A 25,080-nucleotide genomic window follows, 5' to 3' on the forward strand; every position below is an offset into this window, starting at 1 on the left:
TTAAGGGTCTTATTGTGACGAGCCCCGCCGGTCTCTGTTTTAGGGCGAGAAAGCTCTTCTCTTTGGCCGGAGCGGGGCCGGGATGCGGAGCACGCTCCCCTCCCGCCCTTGCTTTCCTTGTCTTCAACTCTTAAGAGGCGTCACCTAAGGGAAACCACTGCTACGCAGCCTTTTCCGCGCCCCGACCCTGGAAGCGCCTCGTCCCCGCTCGGCATCTCGCCTCGTCCAGCATCCTTTCCGGCTATTTCCTCCTCCTCGGCCCGCCGGACTCCTCCCAGCTTTTGCTCCGCCCGTCGCCGCCTCTTGCTTTGTTGATGTTTCACTTAGTTTTAATGCCCAGTTCCCAAGATGGAGGCAGCGTTGGGGCCACGCGAGTTGCTCGGGCTGATCGCGGCGCTCCTTCTCCTGCTGCCCCCGAGCCTATCAGCTCCGGATCCGACAGCCGCCTTCTCCCGGGTGGTAAGCCAGGTAGGCAAGGGGAAGGTTCCTTGGAAGCCTCGGGTCCTGGCGGGGTTGGCACCGAGTCCGCGGAGGAAGCCCTGGGGGTCGGGGTGGGGAGAGATTGAGAGAGAGAGAGTGGTGTATATATGTATATACGTGTGTGTGTGTGTGTTTATTTATTTGGGGAAGGGAAGAGAGAAAAAAGATCAGGTCTCCCCTTCAAAGCCAGAAACAAGGAACGAAGTGGGGCAGCTGTGGGTGCGAGTTGGTACCCCTGCTTGTGTGAGCATCTGGCCATGATGGCTTAGAAAGGGGGATCTGCTACGTTTGGGATACGCAACGTTGCATGGCTGGTGGCTTGTCTGTGCCAAGTGCATTTGCAAAACTGAGTTGTGTAATATCTGCACACTGTTAAAGCATGTGTTGGGATAACATGCTGAGACTTTTACAGTTCGCATATGGAAATTCTTTCTTCCCCAACTGTTTGGAAGGAGTGATTTGTGCATTAATTATTGTACAAAATTGCATAAGGTGTGATTTAGGCCTTGTGTACCTATTTATATGTCTGTGTGTGTTTGTGTCTTGGATACAGTACCCAGCAGCTTGCCCTTTTAGATAGATAACTTGCTGCCATATTAGATTTTAATGTATACAGTAATACAATTTGAACTTGTGGGTTGAGTGTCTTATGTAATAAATCCATTCTTTATGGAAAGACCAATATGTTCTGTGGAAGTCTGTTTCAGTATTGATGTCTTTGTCAAACATGAATAAAATATTTCAGGCATTGTAGTGCTCTCGTTGATGATGTCTTGTTGCCTTGTCTGAAGCAGTCACTTGTTATATTTGTGTTAGTGTGCGGTTTCAACATCACAGTTGTGGTTTTAACATCATCATTTCCAAGTATTTGATGTGGTTGACTGTCATAGTAATAAGTTAATTGATTAAAGAGCCCACAAATTCTATCACCCACATATAAAACAATTAAATCTGATTAATTTTACTTCTGATTTACTGTGGGGTACTTTAATATGGAAGAATTCACTTTATGGAGAGCTGTCAAAACAAAGATTGCAGGTCTATATTTAGTTAGCTGAGCTAGACCTTGATTATCAGCCCTAGTTTCACCTCTGTCGGTTGCTTTTCAAAGCAATATGGGAGATGCTCTGTATTTTACAGAAGGGCAGAGTATGAGTTTGGGGACCATTTTTTAAAAGTGGAGAACCTCCTACACCCTCATCCTGACCAGGTTGTTTGCCCAGTGATTCCCTTCACTACAGAGAAGATGATTACATGCAATAAATGAAATAGCAGACCATGCTGTGATTCTTCTTCTTTCCTTCCTTAACCCTCATCATCAAAAAATCCCCTCCCCCCGCTTCACAATACTTTTCAGTCACAGCCTGTTGGAGTTCATGTACTAGAAATTACTAGGAAGAAGAAACAAGCCAGTTTAAAGGCTCTTTAAAGAGCCCAACCTCTGAGCTTGCTTATTATTTAAAAGTTTAGAGTATGTCTGTGAAATCCAGTTGTATATTAAATCCAGATATGTGTAATTTGCTTAATTATGTAGCTGATATAAATGATGTAATTTGCAGTAAAAAATTAATTTCATGGAAAAATCCTTGTTAAATGGGAGTGAAGTCCAAATGGAAAATCTGAAGTTCACTATACTAATGTCCATTATACTGAGAGTTTAAGGTACTTGAATTCCATACAAGCTGCTTTAGAATGATCATTTTTATTTGCAGATATAAAACACCAAAGGCTTTAACCTGGAAATATTGAAATGAGGCATTTGGTTGGCCAAGAATGCCTATGGAAAAAAGTGAAGGATCATTAAGCATTAGCCTTACACAAAAGGTGTAGCACCTTTTTCAGCCAACAAGCAAGAAACCTTTGTTCCCAGTCTAAATAAAATATGGAAACACTTGGTTCTTTAAAATATACTATTTATGTGGCATAAATGAACGGACAGCAATGTTACCTCAGTCTTCAAAGGAGGCAGCATCAGCCTGACAGGGTTGGGCCTGGTTAGTACTTGGATGGGAAACGTCCAGGAAATACCAAAGCTTTAGGCTAGATTGGGATGCTCAAAAAAAAACATGCTAAAAGAAGACAGTGAAAAACCACTTCCATACTGTTGCCAAGAAAACTACATGGATATGTTCTGAAGGCCTCGGGAGACAAACTCATGCTGAAGGGTTTCCCTTACCTCCATTCCCCCTAAGGTATTTGCTCCCTTTCCTTAATGTTTGCTCAGCTTTATTCTTCTAAGCAGGTAGTTTACCCAGAAGATCAGCTTGGGAGGTGGCTGAGGAATAGTAGGTCAGTCTCTCCCTAAAAAGGCTGACAGCAAATTCTCTCTCCCCACACTGTATCTTGTTTGCTTCTAGGTGTTGTATTAATTTCTTGCCTCGGTTATTCAGTGGTTTTGTGGCAAATGAGAATAAGATTTCTTGTTCCAGACGTGGGTGCTTCTGCTGACTACAGAAAAATGTATCTAATTTGCCTTCCCAAATGTGAAGGCTCCAAATATCAGTTTGATTAGTTTGATCACAGAACCTCCTGGTACAGTTTATTTTCAGAAGACAACTATTTTTAGAACAGAACTTCAACAAGATATTAACGGGACAAGCTAAAAAATATGGAAAGATAAAAAAGAAAATGTGTGCAGTTATTTGCTTTTGATGCAATCCTCATGCATGACCACTGTTGCGTAATTCCTGTGTCTTTCCAAATATTTATGCAATATGGACTTTCTCTCCTCTGTGATTTTTCTAAGATGGAATATGCTTCACAGCTGCCCCCGTTCCTTCCATCTTCTTTGGCTTGTTGAAACAAGTTGGTCATTTTTTGCATTCCAAGTCACAAAGAAATCACAGTGTAATCTAATACACAGAATTATTATGGAAAGGCCCAGAGAGTTTTGAAATGAAAGGTGATTAAATGCACTAAGGAAATATTTCCACTGCATCATACAATATATGTAGTATATATTTGGCAAGGCGAGGCCTGCTGGGAAGCCACAAGGGAAAAGAGTTTAATAGTCATTGTTCCATAAATACAGTGTGTAAAAAGAATATAATGTGGCATTTACTGATTAAGGCAAGAAAATTTTATCTAAGATCCAAATTAATTTCTTGATGTTTATGTTTTGTCTTTTGTATTGCTTTTTATATTCTCTGAGAGGAATATGTTTTAAATTAATAAGACTGCAAGTTGAAATCTTGATAGTTCAGCTACCCATTTAGCAACCAAGATAGTTTTGTGTTGCCCTAATAAATGCAGCCACTTTACAAGCATTGGTTGTGTGAGAAATTATTTTAGAATGTTTATTTTTCTGTTAAATAAGCAGAATAGGAAAATATGCATTTATAAGCTAGAAAATGGATATACAATTGCTCATTTAAATTTGATTTCTAAGAATAGAAAACTAAATACATCAGTACCAATTATGAAACCATATACCCAAACCTTCTTAAAAATAGATAGTATTGATTTGAGGAAGAGTAAAGAAAAAGAATGGCTGATCCTAGGGTTTAGTCCCACTAGTAAAAGCATAGCCTGAGTGGAGCAATGCTCTGGATGCTGGCAGGAGTGAGGGTCTGCTATGACTGATTTTCCTCTTTCTTTCCAGCTTTTAGCACCATCTTCCATAGTTTTATCTTCAAAATAATGCTTTATTTTCTTTGGATCATGGCAATGACTATTCATATAGAATGAGTGGTCACATGACTGAACACCAACACACACACACACACACACACACACGGTAGTAGGCTCAGATATTCCTCCCTAAAAGGAGATGATCAAAACTCACAATTAGTTTGCATGTATGTAAAATGTAGCAGGGTGGGGGTGGTCTGAATGACCATAGTGATGAATGAGGAGAAAGTTCTGCTTTACCTTTTCTTAAGGAATTACTTTGTACTCAGAATCATTTCCCAAGCCACTTTCCCATCTTCTGCCTATCTTTTTTCTTTTTCACTATGGAAAAGGAGTGGTGAAGATCAAATCTTTATTATGGTCAAAGATCAGCATAAGGAAAAGGAGTAGTGAGATTTTTGTTTGCAGAAATGGTTTATAGAGGAAAGATGAAACAACCCTTTTTCTTAAGGTTGCTGCTGCAGCAGTGAAAATTACTGCACACTCGTCATGAAATGTTCAATTGTTGGGGGAAATGCTGTCAGTTTGAGCCATAAAAAGGGGAGAGGGAGAAAAAAGATCTTGCCATGTTTGAGCCTGTGCCACTCTGAGACATTGAGGCGATAAGTGTCTTTGGAGTCACTTTGGATAAGTGCAGGAAGTTGGTGGCTGGAGAGAGACATCACTTTGAGTGTGCTGGACCATTGGAGTGGGCAGTTGCCATTTCCTGGCCCCAGGGGGATGATGTTGGCTACAGGCCGCAGGGAGAAGAGACATAAAGACCCAGAGAGAGAGACATGCTTTATCCCAAACCCAAAGTAGATGGAGGCAAAGGGAGGTGGCTACCTGCAGAGGGATACCTGGAGACCTTGAGGAAGCCCCAGACCAGGATGGATCGGGGAGAAGACTCAGAGGAAAGTGCATCATGCAACATTAATGTAGGGGGATGAACTGTCAACATCTGAAAAAGCATGAAGAAACGCTTTAAGTGCCCACCAAAGTAAATCATCTAATTCCCTTCTTATCTCTCTCTAAGTGAAAAGCTGTGGGGGAGGGAAGAGAAAGGGGGGAGTTGGCAGCTAAGCAGCGGAGTGGATGCTTGCTAGTAAATAGTTGTGGGAAAGAGGGAAAGAAAGTTTAAGACTTTCAAAAGTCTGGAGAGAGAAAGAAACTTTCTACTGGGAAGTTTGGATGCATTGCTGTAAATAGTTCTGTTTTTTCCCTAACTCCTGTAAATATACTTGCACGTAGTATATGCACAAAAAAAGCTTCCATGGTCTTGGTCTCTGTGAAGCAGTTGTTCTGCTTAGTCATGCACACATCCAGTCATAAAAGTACCCTCAGTCATGCTGTGGCAGCTCCCCAAAATGTGAGCCTAGTCACCTGTACTTTGTGTGAAAACTCTGGATTGAGTTGTTCTATGATTCATTCATTTATTTTCTTGGCTACCCATGGCATTCTCAAGAGTCTTCTCCGCACACCAATATTCAAGTGTCAATATTCTTTCTAGCTTGCTTCTTCAAAGTTCAACTTCCACAGAGGTATCATAGGGAAAATTATTGACTGCACAATTCTGTTGTTTTTTTCAATTATCCAGTGTGCATCAGCAGTAATGTATCTTGTTTTTCGGCCTCATCTAAAGTCAGCTGGAACACCTTGCATCTCCCTTTCTGTGTAAGGTTCTAACCTATGTTGGATGATGCTAAGCATTATTCTGCTAGCATGTGAAATTAAGGATATTATGGTAGTTTGTACACTCTGTTAAGTTTCCTTTTTTTGTTGTGGTGTGTAGACTTACCTCTTCCAATCTGTTGACCACTATAATTTGTTGGCATATTTTGGTTAGAATCTTTATTAAATCTTCTGTTGCTTGCCATATTTCTGTAGATATTCCATCAGTTCCTCTGGCTTTCCGACTTAGTAGTGACTGCAGTGCTAATCTAACTTCATCCTCTAATACTAGAGGTTCTTATAAGTAGGGAATACTTTCTTAGGTATCTTGGATGTTGACATCTCTGTTGTACAGAATTTCAGTATACTCCTTCCTTCTTTGTTTGATCATCTTTGAATCAGTTACTATCTCTCCATTGGCATACATTAGCATACCAATACAAGGTTTATTTATTTATTTAACAAATTTATATGGCCACCCAATTCACACACAGTGACTCTCGGCGGCTTACAGAAGGAACCTTTGGAACTTTCTTCTGAGTTTGGAGATCTTTTGGAAGACTTTCCTTGTTTTTCTGTGTCTGTTTCCATATTTGATATCTTTACAGATGTCGTAATTCTGCTTCTTGTCTCTTCTAACAGCTCTCTGAAATTCTTTGTTAAGTTCCTTTCTGAGATCTTTGTCTTTCTTGGCTTTGGCTTCTCTTCTCTTCTTGGCAATTTTTACTGTTTGCTCTGACATCTAGTTTGCTTTCTTCTAATTCTTGGTCCTTGGCAGTATCTTTTCATATACATCCTTAGCAACTTCTTTGATTTCATTCCACAGTTTCCCCTGATTTGTGATAAATGAGATTCAGGACTTCAGAATGATTCAAAATTTATAGGTATATTTGTTTGTTTGTTTGTTTGTTTGCTTGTTTAATACATTTATATGGCTACCCATTTTGTATGCATAACTCTGGGCGGTTAGCAGTTAAAAACAGGATAAAAACATAATAAAAAAACCCAAATTTAAAAACAACAGAAATAACATAAAATAAAATAGCAGCAGGAACACTCAATGTGCTCAAGGTCATGTTATGAAAACTGCTTGTCTGTCTTTTTCTGCTTTAGTTTGACTTGGAGATTGCACATGAGCAGTATGTGACTTGTTCCCCAGTTGACCCTTGGCCACATCCTTGCTATTATAATTAAGGTATTTCACCTCTTTATAGCAATTATATAGTCAGTTTGATTTCTGTGTACTCCATGTGGAGATGTCTAAATACATAAGCATTGTTTGGTTGTTGGAAGACAGTATTGGCAATAAAGAAATCATTGGAGAAATTGATAAATTGTCCTCTTGCTTCATTTTGATTTCCTAGGCCATACAGTCCAACTACATTGACCTTCTTAATATTTCCAGCTTCAGCATTCCACTCTCCAACCACAAGCAGTACATCTTGCTTGCATATTCTGTTGATTTCAGACTGAACTTGACCATAACACTTGTCAACCTGGTTGGAGGGTAAACTTGGATAATTGCCATATTGAAGGGTTGTCTGTGAAGTCTTATTGATATTATTCAGCAACTGATTGCATTCTAGTCAGGTACTGTCCTTGCTACATTTTTCCTGACTATGAAAGCAAAACCATTCCTTCTTAGTTTTTCGTGTCCTGAGTAGTAAATAATATGATCTTCTCACCTAAGGTGTCCAATTCCAATCCATTTCAGTTCACTGATGCCTAAAATGTCAATGTGGTTGATTAATTTCACCTTTCATTGTGTTGAGCTTTCCCACGTTCATGTTTCTCATGTTCCACGTTCCCACTGTAACTCTGTCTTTGCAGCTTCAGATTTTCTTTCCCTGCATGGTAAGTTCGCAACTAGACATCCTACATTTCTTAATTTAGCCATGTCATAAACACATTGGTATTACAAAAGATCCTCAGCTCTTTCTCTAGCACGTTGAGCACCATCTGACCTAAGGGGCTCAACATCTGGCATTATAGTGTCAGTCACTTTTTATTATCTATCTATATGGCTGTCTTGGTAAAATACAGGAATGATTTTCCATTGCCTTCTCCTGCACAATATGAAACACGGCTTTGACATTGTCACTAAAGCAATTACCGCCTTCAGTATCTTCCAATATTGCTGCTGTCCAATATAAGTGCCTGCTTGCTTTAGCTGGGCAGCTGGGATGAAGTTCACGCCTTGGGAGATTATAAACTCTTGGCATTCTCTCCCAGTGATCTTTGCTTATCCCTTCCAGGAACATGCCCCCCTCCCTCCATAATGAAGCAGCACAGCAGGACTTGAGGGAGAAACCCATTAATATCCTATTGAATCTGAATCCTGTTGTTTTCAATAGGTCTGTTCTAAGAAGTAAGTTAACCCAAACAAATATGACAGTAAAATGTTTGGTTGCACATATTGCAATATTGTATGTTATGCTATTGAGATATCTTTGTGAAATGCAAGTAGGGTTGAAACAGGATTATAGATACTCTGATCAGCTGATGATAGAGAGGAACAACTGAGGGAGGCCACCACCATAATATGTTCATTTCTAGTCCTCATTCTTTAGATGACCTGGGAGTGCACGAGCAATCTAAATAATAAAATGACTGAGTGCTTAAAACAGAACTGAGCTATGCAGAGTAGCTAATCATATAGCTCCCTGATGATGAGGCTATACACTTGAGATGTATCAGTGTATTGTGTCTGGCCAAAGGGCTTTTATTGTAGATTTTTTATCCCACTTTTATTATGCTTATAAATACCTTAAGGTGGTGAACATACCTAATACTTCTTCCTCCTCCTATTTTCCCCACAACTACAACCCTGTGAGGTGAGTTGGGCTGAGAGAAAGGGACTGGCCCAAAGTCACCCAGCTGGGACTAGAACTCAGTCTCCTGCTTTCTAGCCTCGTGCCTTAAACCACTAGACCATACAGTGTGCTTTAATACATGATGCCTCCACAATACATTGGTTATTACAAATGTGGGATTTGATAGCTTGTGATAAACTTTGGATCGCTCAAATAATCCACTCACACAATTGAAAAATTGTCTCATAGGAAATGTCCTAGCATGGCACAACACTTTCTGGGATTGCTATAGGCTCAGGTACACTAAAATCTGTTTAAGACAGAATAGATCACATAGAAGATACTGCAGAATTGCCTGAATTTAGGATTCAGCTATTGTGAAGATTATGCCACTAATTAGGATGAGCATCTGTTGGACCGTACAAGATTTATATGAGCATAGCTGCCCGTTATTTAGGGTCCAATTCAGAATGTATGCATAACTTGTCTGCAAAAGGTCAAGCCTTTAATGGCAGGCAAACTCAAGAGATTTAAACCACTTTGGTTCTGGAAAGATCTTTATTGCTAGCAAAGTATTGTAACAGAATCTTGAAAGCCTATCAGAACAATTCTCCAGCTAATGTAATTAAACCAGAGTTACTCTGAGTCTCTTTCTCATGTTTGCCCCACTCCCCTGGACTTAGGAATCTTTTCTGTAATGGCCCTGTTTTCATCTAAAACTATTATGCTCTGTCCTTCACTTTCTCAGGGTCTGTTAGACATTTCACTGCAGAAAACCATCTGATTATACATCTATCATATAAATAACTAGACTAGTTAGTCCATTACAATTTTTGAGAACTCAGTCTTTATAACTAGGACTTAAGCATTTTTCTCTTGGATCTACTGCAAACATGCAGTATGGTGACAGTCCCAAAGACATATTAATATTTGCACACTCATATTTTGTATTTATGGCCAGCATAGTATGTACAATTAGGTATAAAAGGCACTTTGGGGCTTTGATAGTTCTGTGCACCATACTGGCCCCTTCTACTCTGAGAACAATGATCCTGCTTATGGCACTTTGTTCGTCTTTCAGTTTTTCTGCCTTGGTTACTTAGACACAGACTTCAGAAATGCTAGATCCTGACAGATCACATCATGGATGGAAACATAAATCTGTTTCACAAACTAAAATTGAATAAAGTACTTAAGCTAGTTTATAAACTATACTGAATAATCTGTGACACATTTTCTTTTTTTCTCTTCTCTACTTTTTTTCTTTCATTACGTTATTTCAGGAAAATATCAAGATTAAAGTGAATATATTGGAAAACAATGGGGATATTCAGGAAAGACAGGTACTGTATGTTCAACTTCCTGTACTTTCTTTAGCAAAGTCTTTTCTTTTTTTCAGTTGTGATTGATTGGTAAAAATTCATCCTATCCTTAGGTTCTTCCTAGTTATAATAGTCTAGTAAATATACTGAGTTGTTGATTAATGTTTTAGGGAAACTCGAAGCAATAATTCTTTCCAATAAATAGTTTTGCTATGTTTATATTGCCTTCTGTGGGTTTGTAAAAGTTAGAAAGTAATATGTTAGGGTCCAAAGTTCGTGCTTCATTGGCATTATTCTGTATACATACAGGTGTGCCTGAATGTACAGTATGTATTTTGTATGTCTATGTACTCCCTTGCAACCATAATAGTAGAGCAATTGTCAGTAATGCATAATTTTATACTATGGACTGATATTGATCAGTCCTAGCTGTTCTTCACTGGCTGTTCCTGAGATATACTAATAATAGTTCCCAGCCCTTAGCTTTCAGAGGCTATGGAGAAACTGAGGACATGGTTTTCTGTTGCTGGTTGGAAGCCCTAGGTACCAGTCTGAGTTAAAGGATTATTTTGTTAATGATGATAAGCAAAAGTGAGAAGCAGTGGCTCATCATTTAATTTGTATCTAAGTTACAGTAAGAAATTAGGTTTTCAAAGTTTCAGTGATTTCCCATCAAACAGTGTACATTCTGCCTTTTATTCCTCTTACTATATCTTAGTTTTTCCATATAGAGATACTAAAGTTTCACAGGTTATATTTTTCAGGTGCCATCCACAATTACTAAAATCAGTGGCAATATAGTCAGGAGTCAAACCAGTTTGGTGTAGTGGTTAAGGCACCAGGCTAAAAACCAGAAGACCATGAGATCTAGTCCTACCTTAAGCACAAAGCCAGCTGGGTGACCTTGGACCAGTCCCTCTCAGCCCTAGGAAGGAGGCAGTGCAAAACATTTTTGAAATCTTGCCAAGAAAACTGCAGGAACTAGTCTAGGCAGTCAACACTGACTCAATGGTACCAAAAAAAAAAAAAAAGCAGTCAGGAATCAGTATGGGATGGACTGCATTCTGTTGTGGTTCTTTTAAGGGATGAAAGCATAATGATGGCAAATTTATCAGCATACTTAGTTAATTTTTAATCTCTTATATTTATGTCTTATTTTGATCATTGCTATCATGATTATTTAAATTAAATACAGCTTGGTCAGCCTTGTATTTGGAAATGTATACATTCAATATGTGTTATTCTGTGGATTTCTCTAGGTTGTCCTTAATATCACTTACATAAATGGTCAGGTGTATGTAAATGACTTTCCACTGAAGAGCGGAGTCACCCGGATAAAATGTCAAACTTTAATTTGTGAGTATTGCTTAATTCACTATCTGGATTGTATGTTCCTCTATAACTCCCATCATTAAAAAAAACCCTGCATAATAAATTAGAAATAACATATTTTTTTCATTTTTAAAGAATTCAGGATTATTTATTGATTGTCATCTGTAGTTTTCAATTAATTCAAGGCAGTCCATTTTTGTGTTTATAACAAAATACAAATGGTGATTAGATGTTGATTTTGTGGAAACCCTGAGCGAGTTCCTGTTTGGTTAATTCAGTGTTTCTCAACATTGGTGACTTTAAGATGAGTGGACTTCAACTCCCACTGGCTGGGGAATTCTGGGAGTTGAAGTCCACTCATTTTAAAGTTACCAATGTTGAGAAACACTGGGTTAATTTATTTGTGCCACAGACTGAGCTGTAGAAACTCAAGGATGTGACCCCACCCTGATAAATCCTGTCTGTCTCCTGTCACACCAGCACATATCCAGCTGAGTTGGTGAAGGAGAAAAACAGCATGGTTTCAGATCATCTTAGCAAAACACTTTTTAAATAGACTTTCCTAATTCAAATTCTGTTTATGTAAGAAATGGGATTTTTCTTGAAAGGATGAAAGTATTACCCAGTAAACACAAATTTAAAATGACACTTACTAGAAGGAGCAAGCATTCTGGTTTGTTTAGTTCTTTGTTATTATGTGCCTTACCCTGAAAAGAAAGATCCTGACTGGATATGTAGGCAATGTTCTATATAATTAATGAAGCCACAGCAATTACATGCCATTTAAGGACTTTTTATACACCAAGTATTTACTTGATATGATATACTGGTTGTAGCTAGTTTCAGGGTTAGCTTCTAAGATAATCTACCCTTTACCCAAGGACATGCTAATATGTTTTAAAACTGGTTCTTAAAAATCTAAAGCAATATGAATAAAAAGATGCTGCAGAAGAAATGGAGCCCCAGCAATGATTCATTGGGGCCTTTTGTGAGGGGATCTCTTCTATACTTTCTAATGTTAAGCTAGATCTTCAAATACTCTAAAGAAAGAAAGCCCCCTTCAGTTCATGGGGTTTTACTGTGGAAAAGCACACATCTCATTCAGTTCTCTAACCAAATTTCATTTGATGTAATATAATACCTAATTGCCTTTAGTTCTTTGAATTTCTATTAAATGCTGAAGAATGTCACATGAGTTTGTGATCGTATAATATAATGCATTATGTTATTCCCCAGGTGTATGAAGCAGAATGCCTGCCTGCAAATCTTCACTGACTTTACTGGACTAAGTGGAATGGGAGGAAGTTAGATTAGGAAGATCAGTAATACAGTAATACAGAAAGCCATGGGAACAGCTCCTTGGCCCTCCACTACTGGATGTCAGTTCAGTGTTGCAGAATGGATGCCAAGGCTACTCTGCCAACACAAACATCCTGACAATAGTCATGTTATATGCAAATTTAATTTAATACAGTGGTAGCACTAGTTATTACTCTCCTGCTGAAATCAATGTAAGTGTACATACCTGGAGAGGAAAGGAAGTTGGGTGTTTGAGCATAGTAGTGGAGAGCTACTAAACTGAGAGAAACCTACATTGCCAGATGGCAGCTTCCATTTGAAAGGGAGGAGAAAACATTCTATGACCTTGTCACTTCATGTGCTACTCATAGGTTATATTGTGGCTTGGATTATGGATACTTTAATTTTGATTTGGATGTTCAATTTAAATCTAAATATTTTCTGTCAATTCAGTGACTTCTGTGGCCCATATAGGACAAGTGGAACTGCTGCTAGTTTTTCCTTAGATACAGGAAAGTTAATCCTTCCCATTAATTCAACACTTTACTTCAACTAGTATGGAGAGGGGTATGACTTCTCCACTCTGTTGACCTTAAAACTTGACTCAGTGGGTTGAAAACCTCCAGAGCAGATTTGGGAAGAAAGGGGCTGACTTCAGGGCAGGAGGGAAGAAGAGAAAATGGAGAAGTGCTATTGTGCAAAAGATGATCTTCTACAAAGCAGAAAATATTCCTGTTTACATCTGAATAGTTTATTTAGCCCTCTGTTGTTTCTCCTAAAAATAACTGTGAATCTAGTCAGCTAGTTATATTAATTCCATACTGAATTGCAGTATGGGGCCCAATCCAGTTTGCAACACATCAGTCATCATTTTAATGTGTAACTTATTTTTAGAGATTTTGTTTCTCTGCATGGCCACTATATGATACACAGTTATTTGTTGATAGTGAAGAGTGGAAACTCTGATACTTTATTGGATCAGAAGCAATTAGGAATCGTCAATGTTCGCATTATGGTCCATGAGTGGCCGATGGCATCCAGCTCCAACTTGCAATTGATTGTTGTTCAAGAAGAAGTGACAGATATAGATGGAAAGCAGGCAAGTATTCTTTCTCTAAATCATTGTGTTTACTAGCCTAGGTATAAATCCACAGTAGAAGATTGTTTTTGCAGAATGAATATTTAGTTTAGTTCTGTGGTTTATCTTTTGCCAGCAAATCAGCAATACTGCTATCTAATGTTATACAGCTCTATGTCTTCTTTGTATCAGAATATATAAAAAAAAAAATTTTAATTAAAAAAACCTCAAAGACAGCAACCTTTATATATTTCTTTAAATTTTTACAGGAATTTCCATGGCATCTATATAATCACATTTTAAGGATTTGTTTATAAATATTTCCTATCTCCAAGAGAAGGGTAGCTTTTTTAAAGCAACTCCTTTGTACAGTATGTGAATTCTTTTGTTGTAAAGGTAAAGGATAAAGTGGCCTTGAGTTGAGCTCAGTTCTTGGAGACTCCATGGATATATCCATGCAGTTTTATTGTCAGCAATATGTAGTGGGAGATTTTTTTCAACTTCCCCATCTAATCTACAGTGATGGTATTTCCTGATGGTTTCCCATATGATTCTTGACCAGGCCTGGCCCTGTTTAGCTTCCAAGTCCAGAAAAGACCCAGCTGGTGCCAGCTGCTCAGACCTCATTGGCATAGACTTCCCCAGAATTATTTTTAAGATCAAAGATAGTTCTAAGATTTGCTACTGGGTGTTATTATTGGTTTGTTTTTACATACGAAATGGGGGAGAGAGTAAAGATCTTAATAGTTTAACTTGGAAGTCCTAATAGCACACATTTATTTTTGGAGTTCACACATTCTGCTCTTCTGCCAGCATTGAATAGGATCAGTTGAGGCATCCATCTGATATTCCTAGTATTAGCAGTATCATATATTTTTTGTGTTGACCATATATTTACCCTTTGTTATTCAGAATCTGGATCAAATATACTTTCATATAATTTCCTTATGAAGCAAACACTCTTAATAACTTGGACAGGTTGTACTTGAAATTCCCATATACTTGATTCTGAATCATTTTCATAGCAAGGGTTATAGAAAACTTTTTTTCAGGAGGATTTGAAGTAACATACTGTTTCAGGCTGATTTTATTTTGAATCCAACCACATACTGCAGAAAGTGATTCTATTCTACATATTGTAGAAAAGAACTGATGTATTGTAGAAAGGAAAGTGATTCCATCCACATATTGTAGAAAGGGAAAAAAAGCATCTTTCTTCCAGTTGGCACATTTAATCATATATATGATCCTAGTTCTACAAAGATGGAAGAACCCATTGCCCTGCTAAACAGCTTTGAGAGCTTGATACCTTCTTTAGAACATACTTTTTTAATTCTAGCATGAGAGGACTTCCTATACCCACTTGCATATTATGTTGGACAGTTTTGGGGTGTTGTATTATTTTTAGCACTATCACTGTTTATGCAACACTTTCAGAAAAGTGGAGTGGACAAACTGATTGATTCTGCCAGGAAGCAGCCTTTGGTTTGTTTAAATTCCAAAGTATTCAAGTCTTTCTCATTTCTGATTGTCAGTGAAGAGATAAACCTTGACTATATTATTATTCTGGAAGCCTGCCAGATTGCCTGGTAATAAGGTTTTATCAACTGTAGTGTCTGTCTGAAAAATGTCTTTGCTGATAAGACTTTTTATTGTGGGGAAGGTTCTAATAGATAAGAGCTGGAGGTAGTTTTCTTTTTTTAGATCCTTGGTTTATGAATTCAGTTTTGGAGAAGTTATTGTTATCTTGCAGGACGATCATTCAGCCATGGAATGTTTGGTGCTGTCAATAAGCCCACTGATTTCTCATGCAACTCTTCTCCTTAGGGGAGAATCCTTCAGCATCTTAAGTGCAGTCACTCCAACAGAAGCTCCTAGGTGTCTTTATTCAAGCCCCACTGGTTCCTTTGCTTCCAGTTAATCAGTTCCATCATTTGGTTTGGTAAATTGGACCACTAAGCTACAAGCTTCTCATCGCATAAAGACTCAACAGCAAAATATTTGGCAAGATGGGAAGCTAAAAAGAAAATTGTTATCAATACAGGTAGTCCTCGCTTACCAGCTGCCTTGTTTAAGAACTGTTCGAAGTTACTATGGTGTAAAAAAAACAGCTTTGCAACCAATATTTGCATTTATGACCGTTGCAGCGTCCTGCAGTCATGTGATTGCCATTCGTGTGCTTCACAACCAGCTTCTGACAAGCAGAGTTAATTAAGAACAGGAAGTAAAATTGCAAGTTGTGGTCATGTGATGTCTTCCTTAATGACTGAATGGGAAGTGACGTAAGCCCGTTGCGGTCACATGATTTTCCGCTTAGCAACTGCAGTGCTTAGTGACAGAGTTGCCGGTCCCAATTGTCGTTGCTAAGCAAGGACTACCTGTAATTAGGAAACAAACTGAAAATGAAACAAAATGCGGTTAGGGGTGAATATTGAGGATTCCTTGTCTGAGTTAAGGAGAGAGGGCAGCTTATAATCCATTCCTTTGCATCCTGTGACTTGGGCAATGAGTTACCAGTGCTGTTTAAGGGATGCTGATGCAGTTCATGCCTATGGTCATTTGTGCTAAAATAATGATGGGGACAGTGGGCTGGCTAGAAGGGAGAAGGCACATTGATTTCCTCAATCTGGCTGAGCCAGGAGAGTGTAACGGTTAAGGTATTAGATTAGGACCAGGAAGATCCAGATCCAAGTCCATCTTTCATAGAAAAAACTCTCTAGGTATCTTTGGGCCAGTTTCTTTCTTTCTTTCTAGATCAACTTGTCTGACATAAAGTTTTTGCTGGGGAGGAAAAAAAAGAACGGAGGGAGGAAATGTTATTTATACCTCCTAGGGCATGGCTGGCTAGGGAATTCTGGGAGTTGAAGTCTACACAGCTTAAAGCAGCTAAGGTTGAGAAACATTGTCCTAGAGTGAAGATGGAATATTTATTTATCTACCAAATGTATACGCTGCCCATTCCCAAAGGTATCAAAATTGTCATAAAATAAAGAATAGCCCCCACAAAATAATTAAGAAGGTCTCCAAATATGAACAAAAATCAACAACATTAAACATTGTAAACTGGGAAATACGAATTTATGTGCCTGCTGGAGTCCAAATTATTTATTTTATTATTTTGTTTTTTAATTTTTCAAATTCAAATTTTAAATTTTAATTAATTAATTTTAATTTAATTTAAATATTTGAAAAATTTGAAAATTAAAATGTTAAATTTTAATAATATATTTATTATTAAATATAAGTATTATTACTTATTAAAGTAAGTCATAACTTACTTATAAATCTATTAAGTAATCAAATAAACAAGGCAGTCAGCCTCTTTCTTCCTCAGTTAACTGACAGATATTTTTTTCTTTATTGCCATCCAGACACACTTCTTGTGCATTACCTGCAAGCATACACTAACTCTTGGGCTATAGATTACCTTGCCTCTAAAACCATTCAGAATTCAGATAATTCACTCAGTACAAATGAAGAAATTAATGTTTGGGTGCAGAATTCATCTGCAATTCTCTTGATTCATTGTCTTCAATGGCAACATTCTACTCTTTTCCTGCATTGTTCCTCACTGAGAGAAAATAATCCACACTGATGCTAGAAATGGAGCCATTTGCTATCCCTGACAATATGATATGATATACAATGTATACAATATTAATATGATAATGAAATAGATGGAGAGCTCTTCATGAGATGAGAAAAAGGGGTAGGAGCACATTTAGCCTTCACTTAAACAAAAGCAACTTTTCATCTTGAAATCGCTTTTTGCATAAAAGCTTGACTGTTTTCCACAACAGTCTCAACATGTGTGGACAAGAAAATGGCTCCCAATGTGGCCTCTTTTGCAGGTTAAACAAGATGAAGTGACAGAAATAGACCTATTGGTTAAGGATCAGCGAGTCCTGAGACATACAAACTACACCGTTCCTCTGGAGGAAAGCATGCTGTATTCCAGCCCGAGGGACAATGATATTTTGTTTACGGTTCCGAACCTTGCAGGAAAAGGTACACAGTCTCGTTGAGCTGCAAGAATTGGACTTTTATTTATTTATTTATTTATTTATTCATTCATTCATTCAATTTCTATAGCCACCCATCTCATGTAAGTGACTCTTACTTTTTGTTAAAAAGATGCTTTCGAGTTTATTTCTTGCCATTTCACTTTAGTGTTTTGATTATTTTTTTTAGACTCCTTACCGAGAAGGGAGCTGATTTAATTAATTCATTTGTTAACTGTATCTGGGCTACTCTTTCAGTGTTCAAAGTGGTATGGACTTTTTAAGAGTAGCATAGGTAGGTAAAGATACAAAACAATGCAACCAGTGATGAACATTTTTATCAGTTATTTGGAAGAGGGAGTTCAGGGGATCCTTATCAAATTTGGAGATATCATAAAACTGGGAGAGTTGGTTAATACTTTAGATGAAAAAAGATTTTAAAAAGATCTAGACAAGCTTAGACAGTGAGCAAAAATGAATAGAACGGAGATATGTAAAGTTCCACATCTTGGTAGGAAAAATGTAAGGCAGTAGCCTGGGATGGGGAAATCTGGCTTGTTTTTTTACCTACAAAAAGGGCCCTTGTCAATCAGAAGTTAAACATGAAGTAGTAATGTGATTTTAGTTGCTGAACGGACAAATATTATCTTGGGATACCTTAAGAAGAGCTCAGAATCCAGATCACAGGAAGTTTCTAACCATTCTGCCCTGGTCAGACCCCATTTGAAGAACTGGCATCAGAATTCAAAACGGACAAATTGGAGCATGTTCAGAGGAGGGCTACCAAGATTGTGCTGGGTCTGGAAATGACGCCCTATGAGGAATGTTTAACAAATCTGGATATGCTTAGCATACAGAAAAGATAATTGAGTGAGAGGTGATAGTAGTCTTCAGATATCTAAAGAACGGTCACATAGAAGAGTGACTTGTTCTCTTTGCCCCAGAGAGCAGGCCAGAACCAAAGGGTTAAAACTACAAGGAAGTAGGTTTGGACTAGATGTTAGGAGGAACATCTCACCTGAAATAGTGAATTCTCCTTTGCTGGAGGTCTTCAAACAATGGCTGGCTGGTTATTGGAGATGCTCTGGTGGAACCTGCACCAAGAAGGGGGTTGGACTAGATGACCCAAGATCTATACTAACTCCAGGAATCTATAAAAGATTTTAATAATTTTGCACATCTGGGCTTTGTTTCTTGACCTTACTCTGCTTCTTTTTACTGGCTCACAATGTCAATTAAAAAAAACAACAACCTTTTTTATTTTTGTAAAATAGATGTTGAAAGTCCTCTACAAACAACCAGTCACTATCTTCTCAGGCAGGTAGAAACTACAGTAGATGAACAGACAATGCATGGCAAATTACCAGAGACTCCACTCAGAACTGAGCCACCATCTTCTTATAAGGTATATTTTTTCAGTGATTGTAGGTTTTGGTAAATATTACAGTCACCTAATTTGAGTTAATGGATACATACAGGAATTATTGGTGCCTGATGTATCTGACATCTCAGTCACTCTGTCAAAGAACCTGAGTCCTACTAAAAATAAAAAGGCATGGAAACAAGGAGGTAACCAGAAGGGAGGTAAAAAAAAGTCCAGATGGGGTTGTAGCTTGAAGTCCTGCCCCTTTCTACATGTACCTGGTACACATACCAAGGGGTGGAGCTTCAATCATGCAGTTATGATCCTCATCTCGAGGTTTTGGCATCTCCTCCCAATTCCCCTGTCCCCTGATGCTTCTGTGTGTGTGTGCCTTTGAGTCAGTGTTGATTCCTGGTGACTGCCTGGACTAGTCCCTGCAGTTTTCTTGGCAAGATAATGGAAATGGTTTGCCCTTGCCTCCTTCCTAGGGCTGAGAGAGAGTGACTGGTCCAAGAACACCCAGCTGGTTTCGTGCCTAAGGCAGGACTAGAACTCAAGGTCTCCCAATATCTCCTGATGCTCCTGGATGTGGCTAACAGTTCACTAGCTTAACTTCCTCCTGATAGGCTACTCTCAAATGCAAGTATAGATAGACCTCACTTACCAACAGTAATTGGGTCCAGGAACTCTGTTGCTAAGCGATGTGGTCATAAGGCATGATGTCACATGACCATGCCAACTTATGATAGCAGTTCCAGCAGTCCTAGTTGTTGTCGTTAGGTGAATCCCACTTGGTCACAGTGTCCTGTGGTCACATGATCACCATTTGTGACCTCCTGCCAGCTTCCCCATTGACTTTGCTTGTTGGAAGCAGGCAGCGAAGGTTGCAAATGGCAATCACATGACTGCGGGATGCTGCAATGTCGTAATTGCAAGCCTGTCGCTGAGCATCTGAATCATAATCACATGACCGTGGGGATGCTGTGATGCCCACAACTACGAGAACCTGTCATAAGTACCCCTTGTTCAGTGCTGTCGTAACTTTGAACAGTCGCTGAACAAGTGTATGTTAAGTGAGGGCTACTTGTAAACCATGTCAGGAGAACAATGAATGATAGATGAGGCAGAAGTTCAGCCAGGACTCTCCAAGCCCTTAAGTGTATCTTCCAACAGAAGCTAGACCTTCCCTGCTGGATTTCTACCTGATAGGCAGCTGCTAAAGTCACCCACCCAGAACAGTTAGTGCTGAGCAGACCATTATGAAGTGCTGTGGCCATGAGGCTCTCCTGAGATTAGTGCCAGGCCCCAAGTCTACCCTCCACAAAGCTTTTGAAAGGACTGGAGTGCTCTTGGATATCTGTAGGGCAGTTGTTAGCCCCCTGGCTCAGCAGTAGCACTAGACTGGCTACTAGCCCAAACCCACTGCAACATCATTTTAGGCTCTGATGGACTGGTGGCAGGTGCATGGCTGGCTGGGGAATTCTGGTTGTTGAAGTCCACATGTCTTAAAGTTGCCAAGGTTGAGAAACACTGCTTTAAACAATAGAATATGTGGGAAAAGATGCCAAGGAATGCTTCAAGGGGCAAAACAGTAATGTTTGTAAAGACAAGCAACATACATAGAACTCTCACATCATGACAGAAGTGTAAATTATAAATTGTTACAACAAACACCAAAGAAAAATAGGCTTTTGCAGGGGGTCATTACTGGATTTCAATGGCAGTGTTGTTATTTTTCCAGGTGATGTGCCAGTGGGTGGAAGATCTGAGAAAGGAGCTTTGTACGTTTTGGCTCAAATCTTTTCCTGTGTTTTTTAATTTTATGGAGGTCATTGTGGTTGGAATTATAGGAGCAGCTTTAATCATAAAAGTATTAAAAGTGTTTTGTCCCTCATGTGAAAGCAGGTAAGTCTCTTTTTTATTTTTTATCCTCGAAACAAACTTCCTTCAGTGATGGGAGTTTCATTTCAATTTTTTAAAAAGTGTGTGTGTGTGGGAGGTCCCTACTACAGTTCTAGAATGGACAGTTTTGCAAATGTAAATTTCTCCAGACTTTGGAGTTAAAAGACAAAAAGAATCTTCTTAGTGTATGGAGAGTTATCTTAAATGGCATACATTCTATTTTAATCCAATAGCAACAATATAAAATATAAATATTTATTCAAGCTGGGCTGATTAAATTGATAAACAGAACTCACCTACAAGGTTTATAATCTGTTAAGGAACTAATGTACGCCACCTTGGGTCTTGATTTGATGGCTTTATAAATGCAATCGATTAAATTATTCTATTATTAATGGGAAATAATCACCAGATGATTCAAAATGTTCAGATGCTAAATGGATTTCTCTCTAGGTTCCCCCCACCCCCGGCAGGATCTCTGCTCAGAGTATGCACACTAAGGGGGAAGGGGAAGGAAAGGCAATCCTGTTTGGTTTCTCCCCATCCCTCCATAGCTTCCCAAAAGCAGCATCAGATAAAGTTGGAATGCTTTAGGTGGCAGGATCAATTTTGTTCTTCTAGTAATACTAGTTTACAAACAAGAACTGGATACACAGTAACGGTCCAGAGCAGTCCTGCTCCATACCCTGATCATCCCCATCTCTACCCATGTACACACATTCCAATATCATTGGGATTGTGAGAAATGAGGAACATGAGTGTCCACAGATTAGCAAGAGTCAGATGGGTCAGTTTTTTTCCCTTACTGAGCCTCACAAAAGCTCTGTGAGATTTGTGGTAAATCATCCTGAGAGCTATCAGTCAATGTCTCCTGCTTCCTCAGACTTAGGGGGCCAACAGCTTGCCATCAGCATTCCTCTTTTGGTTTAGAAACCTCTGATGGCTGAAGAAGTCCTATCTGCAGAAGGTGTACTCACAAACCCACCCACTAGTATATTATTACATATTGGCGTGTCCTGGTTGCTTTGTTTAGAAATACTTGGTGGCAAGTACCAGATTATTCAAGATGTTAGTTTGCATGTATACAGTTTTTCTGGTACTTTCTTATTAGTGTATATAGTTCATGTTCTTGACCGTATATCCTTTGTGTAAACATATTAGTATCTTAAATATCCTGCCTCTTTTATTCTTTGTCAAAAACAGAGATGTGTTCATTATTAGTTAAGATTGCACAGTATTTGTATTTGTTTCATAAGGTTTGTCTTATTTGAAACCATTTTTCTCTGCTCTTTGACCAAAAAAGGCTATTAGAGCAGCATACAGATATCCATACTACATTAGCCTGCCCTTGGTCTTAAACTTGTGGCACACTAGAAAAGGGAGATGGGGAAATAAATGAAGAATAGGAAAGCCCTAGCATCAGTTCTCATAAGTCCTTTAGATGAAAATGGTAGCTTAATGGGAGAGGTGATACTGGAAGAGACAGGTGAGTGAAAGTGTTTTTTCTAAATAGCATACCTCCTGAAAATTCTTTGAAACAAGGTTTAATTACATTTTAGTCTTTGCAGCATACTGTATATAGACCGTTTTCAGAAACTGATGATCTGGCTTTAGATTTTTAAACACGTTTCCTTAGCTCTTTTAACTGTGAAGCTGAAACATTTAGATATCATATTTCTGAAGTCTGTATTTTAATTGATAACTTATTTTTTTTCTAGGGGAATCCTTCAACTTGATGCCAATGTCATACCTGTGGCTGCAATAAGTTTACTTCCAGATATTCCAGAGAAGATAAACAATATAGAGGAGAAATGTATTTAAAAACGTGTACTGTGATTATATGAGTTTGTTGACCTAATGAATTTGGCACTTGAATCTTAATATATTACCTAATTCAGCCTTCTGAATCTACTGCCTTCCGGACATTGGGGCTACAACTCCCAATATTCATAAATAATTGCAGTTCTGACGTATCTAGAGGGCTGTAGTTTGAGAACTGCTGATTTCACAGCAGTTCTCAATTTGCTGTTTTTATTAAATCTATGAATGAACCATATTTAAAGGACAATTAAGGTTGAGGCCCATAAGAGTTTCTCATTTCTTTTCATTTCAACCATTGTAATATATTTTTGACAGAGGAAAAAAAAAAGCAGTTTCCTTAAGGACTTCAGTAAGTTCTAACTTCTATGAAGTAATTTCCCACTTCCTGAAACGATATCCTGTATCTTCCCAACTACACTGGTTGTAGGACACACCATGCTAACCCAGTAAATTTGACCCAAACTCATGGAACCGAGTAAATAGCATGAACAGGAGCATAGATTTGTGACAAAACTAAAAGCTATTTTAGGCCTGCCGTCTTTAAGCGTGCCTTATGGGACAGGTCAAAAGCAAAAAAGTTTTTATACTGCTCTGACAATAAATGAATTATTGGTGCAATTTTTGTTTGGGTTTTCCAAATATAATCTTGATGTTGTAAGCACTTTCAGGGTCTTTCCTACTGAATTTATGAACATTTGTAAAAATGTGCTTCTTAAAAACTTACAGTACACTACAAATGTCTTTCACCTAGGAGTACAAAATGCCTTAAAGTACTGTATTGATTCAGAGCAGTTCTAGATACAGATTTGTATGATCATCAGACCTTACTGTAAATTTGTTTCTTGAAAGAAATTGGAGATCATGTAGGGTTCCTTTTTCAAAGTTGATTGAGGCAGCAAATCTGGATCCAATCCATTGTATTTGCTAAATACTCTTTTCATTTTCTAGTGGTACCTAGTAAGTATTAAGTAGGGTCATTGATATTCATCTCTCCAAAACTAAATTTGCCTAGGACATTTCCCCAGTTTTACTGATTGTTACCAAGGCATTTATCTCATCAGCAATCAGGATTAGTTCCTCCTGTAATTGGAAACAAGAGTTCCAACTTACGCTCACCTACCAGATTGTTGCCCTTGAGTATCTAAATGATGTAAATGATCAAGTACTACAATCCTTTGATGAGGAAAGAGATCTTAGGGTAATGGTAAACAGTTCAATGAAGGCATCAACACAATGTGCATCCTCTGTAAAAAATGGCCAACGGCATGTTAGGGATAATAAGAAATGGTATTGAAAATAGAAATGCCAATGTTATAGTGCCCTTATATCAATCAGTGAGGTGACCGCATCTGGAATACTGTGCACAGTTCTGGTTGCTGCAGCTCAAAAAGGATATAATGAAGTTAGAGAAGGTCCAGAAGAGGGCAACTAAGATGATCAAGGGGCTGAAGTCGCTTCCCTATCCTATGAGGAATGGTTGCAACAATTGGGGCTTTTTGTCTAGAAAGGAGACGTGATTGAGGTGCACAAAATTATGCAATGTGTGCATAAAGTGGAAAAGAAGAAGCTGTTTTCCTCTTGTCAGAAAGAATACCAGAACTAGAGGTCACCCAATGAAATTGAATTCTGGAAGAATCAGGACAAAAGGATTTTAAAATGTAATTAAACTTTGGAATTTGCTAACGCGATGTGGTACTGGCTACCAGCTTGGCTGGCTTCAAAAAAGAGTTGGACCAACTCCTGGTAGTCATGGGGATCACTGGCTATCAGCCTTGATGGCAGTGGTTGCCTCTGAAAGCCATCTGCTAGGAGACTAGTGGGCTTCTTTGTGCAATTGTTTGGCCACTATGAGAACAGACTGCTGGACAAGATGGGCCAGGGGTCCACTCCAGCAGGGCACTGCTTATGTTCTTATGTCCTCAGAAATTATTAAGAAGGTGCCAAAGAAATCTGTTCTGTAACACAAAAGTGAGCAGATCCATGGATTTTGGATGAATGTCTAGCATTAATAGACAAAAATTGCAAACTCAAAGTTGTGACTCAACAGCATAATAAACCAGTCCTTCCTGCTTCAAAGCCTATTTGTCACTTTGTATGAGATGGGTGACTATATAAATACGATAAATAAATAAAATAAATACATTTGAATAACATTGCAGAATAACAAAGCCATTTGAATAACATTGCAGAAGAACTCAAGCTGTGTATCACTGAGAATATTGCACTCACTACATCATACTGTTACCTCAGTGATAAATTTCAACAGAAGACATAACAGAAAGATGGCACTTTTGTGTGCCCTGGAACCGAATAACCGAGTTGACACAATTACATCCAGCTCCTTTAAAACTGTCCTGTTCTAGAAGACACTCGAGTAGAACCAACTGTT

The 25,080-nt window shown here is 38.5% G+C and overlaps 1 protein-coding gene across 1 annotated transcript; it reads left to right on the plus strand.

The window, feature by feature from the left end:
* Nucleotides 1-337: 337 nt before the first annotated feature.
* GINM1 (glycosylated integral membrane protein 1) lies at nucleotides 338-24,767 on the plus strand. Its single transcript, XM_007422083.4, has 8 exons — nucleotides 338-468; nucleotides 9,857-9,916; nucleotides 11,155-11,251; nucleotides 13,474-13,625; nucleotides 17,456-17,612; nucleotides 18,880-19,010; nucleotides 20,710-20,873; nucleotides 22,589-24,767. The coding sequence occupies exons 1-8, from the start codon at nucleotides 349-351 to the stop codon at nucleotides 22,689-22,691; spliced, it is 984 nt and encodes a 327-aa protein (XP_007422145.1). The 5' UTR covers nucleotides 338-348; the 3' UTR covers nucleotides 22,692-24,767.
* Nucleotides 24,768-25,080: the final 313 nt, after the last annotated feature.

Source organism: Python bivittatus, unplaced genomic scaffold (assembly GCF_059951505.1).
Source record: "Python bivittatus isolate LINGU-HERP-01145 unplaced genomic scaffold, Pbiv_v1 ctg000020_np1212, whole genome shotgun sequence".
NCBI classification, from domain to species: Eukaryota; Metazoa; Chordata; class Lepidosauria; order Squamata; family Pythonidae; genus Python; species Python bivittatus.

Excerpts from the sequence above, each read along its gene's own strand:
- GINM1 (XM_007422083.4), top strand. The coding sequence starts at position 349 with ATGGAGGCAGCGTTGGGGCCACGCGAGTTGCTCGGGCTGATCGCGGCG. Across the intron at positions 469-9,856 it reads TCTCCCGGGTGGTAAGCCAG|GAAAATATCAAGATTAAAGT; the intron begins GTAGGCAAGGGG and ends ACGTTATTTCAG. Across the intron at positions 13,626-17,455 it reads CAGATATAGATGGAAAGCAG|GTTAAACAAGATGAAGTGAC; the intron begins GCAAGTATTCTT and ends CCTCTTTTGCAG.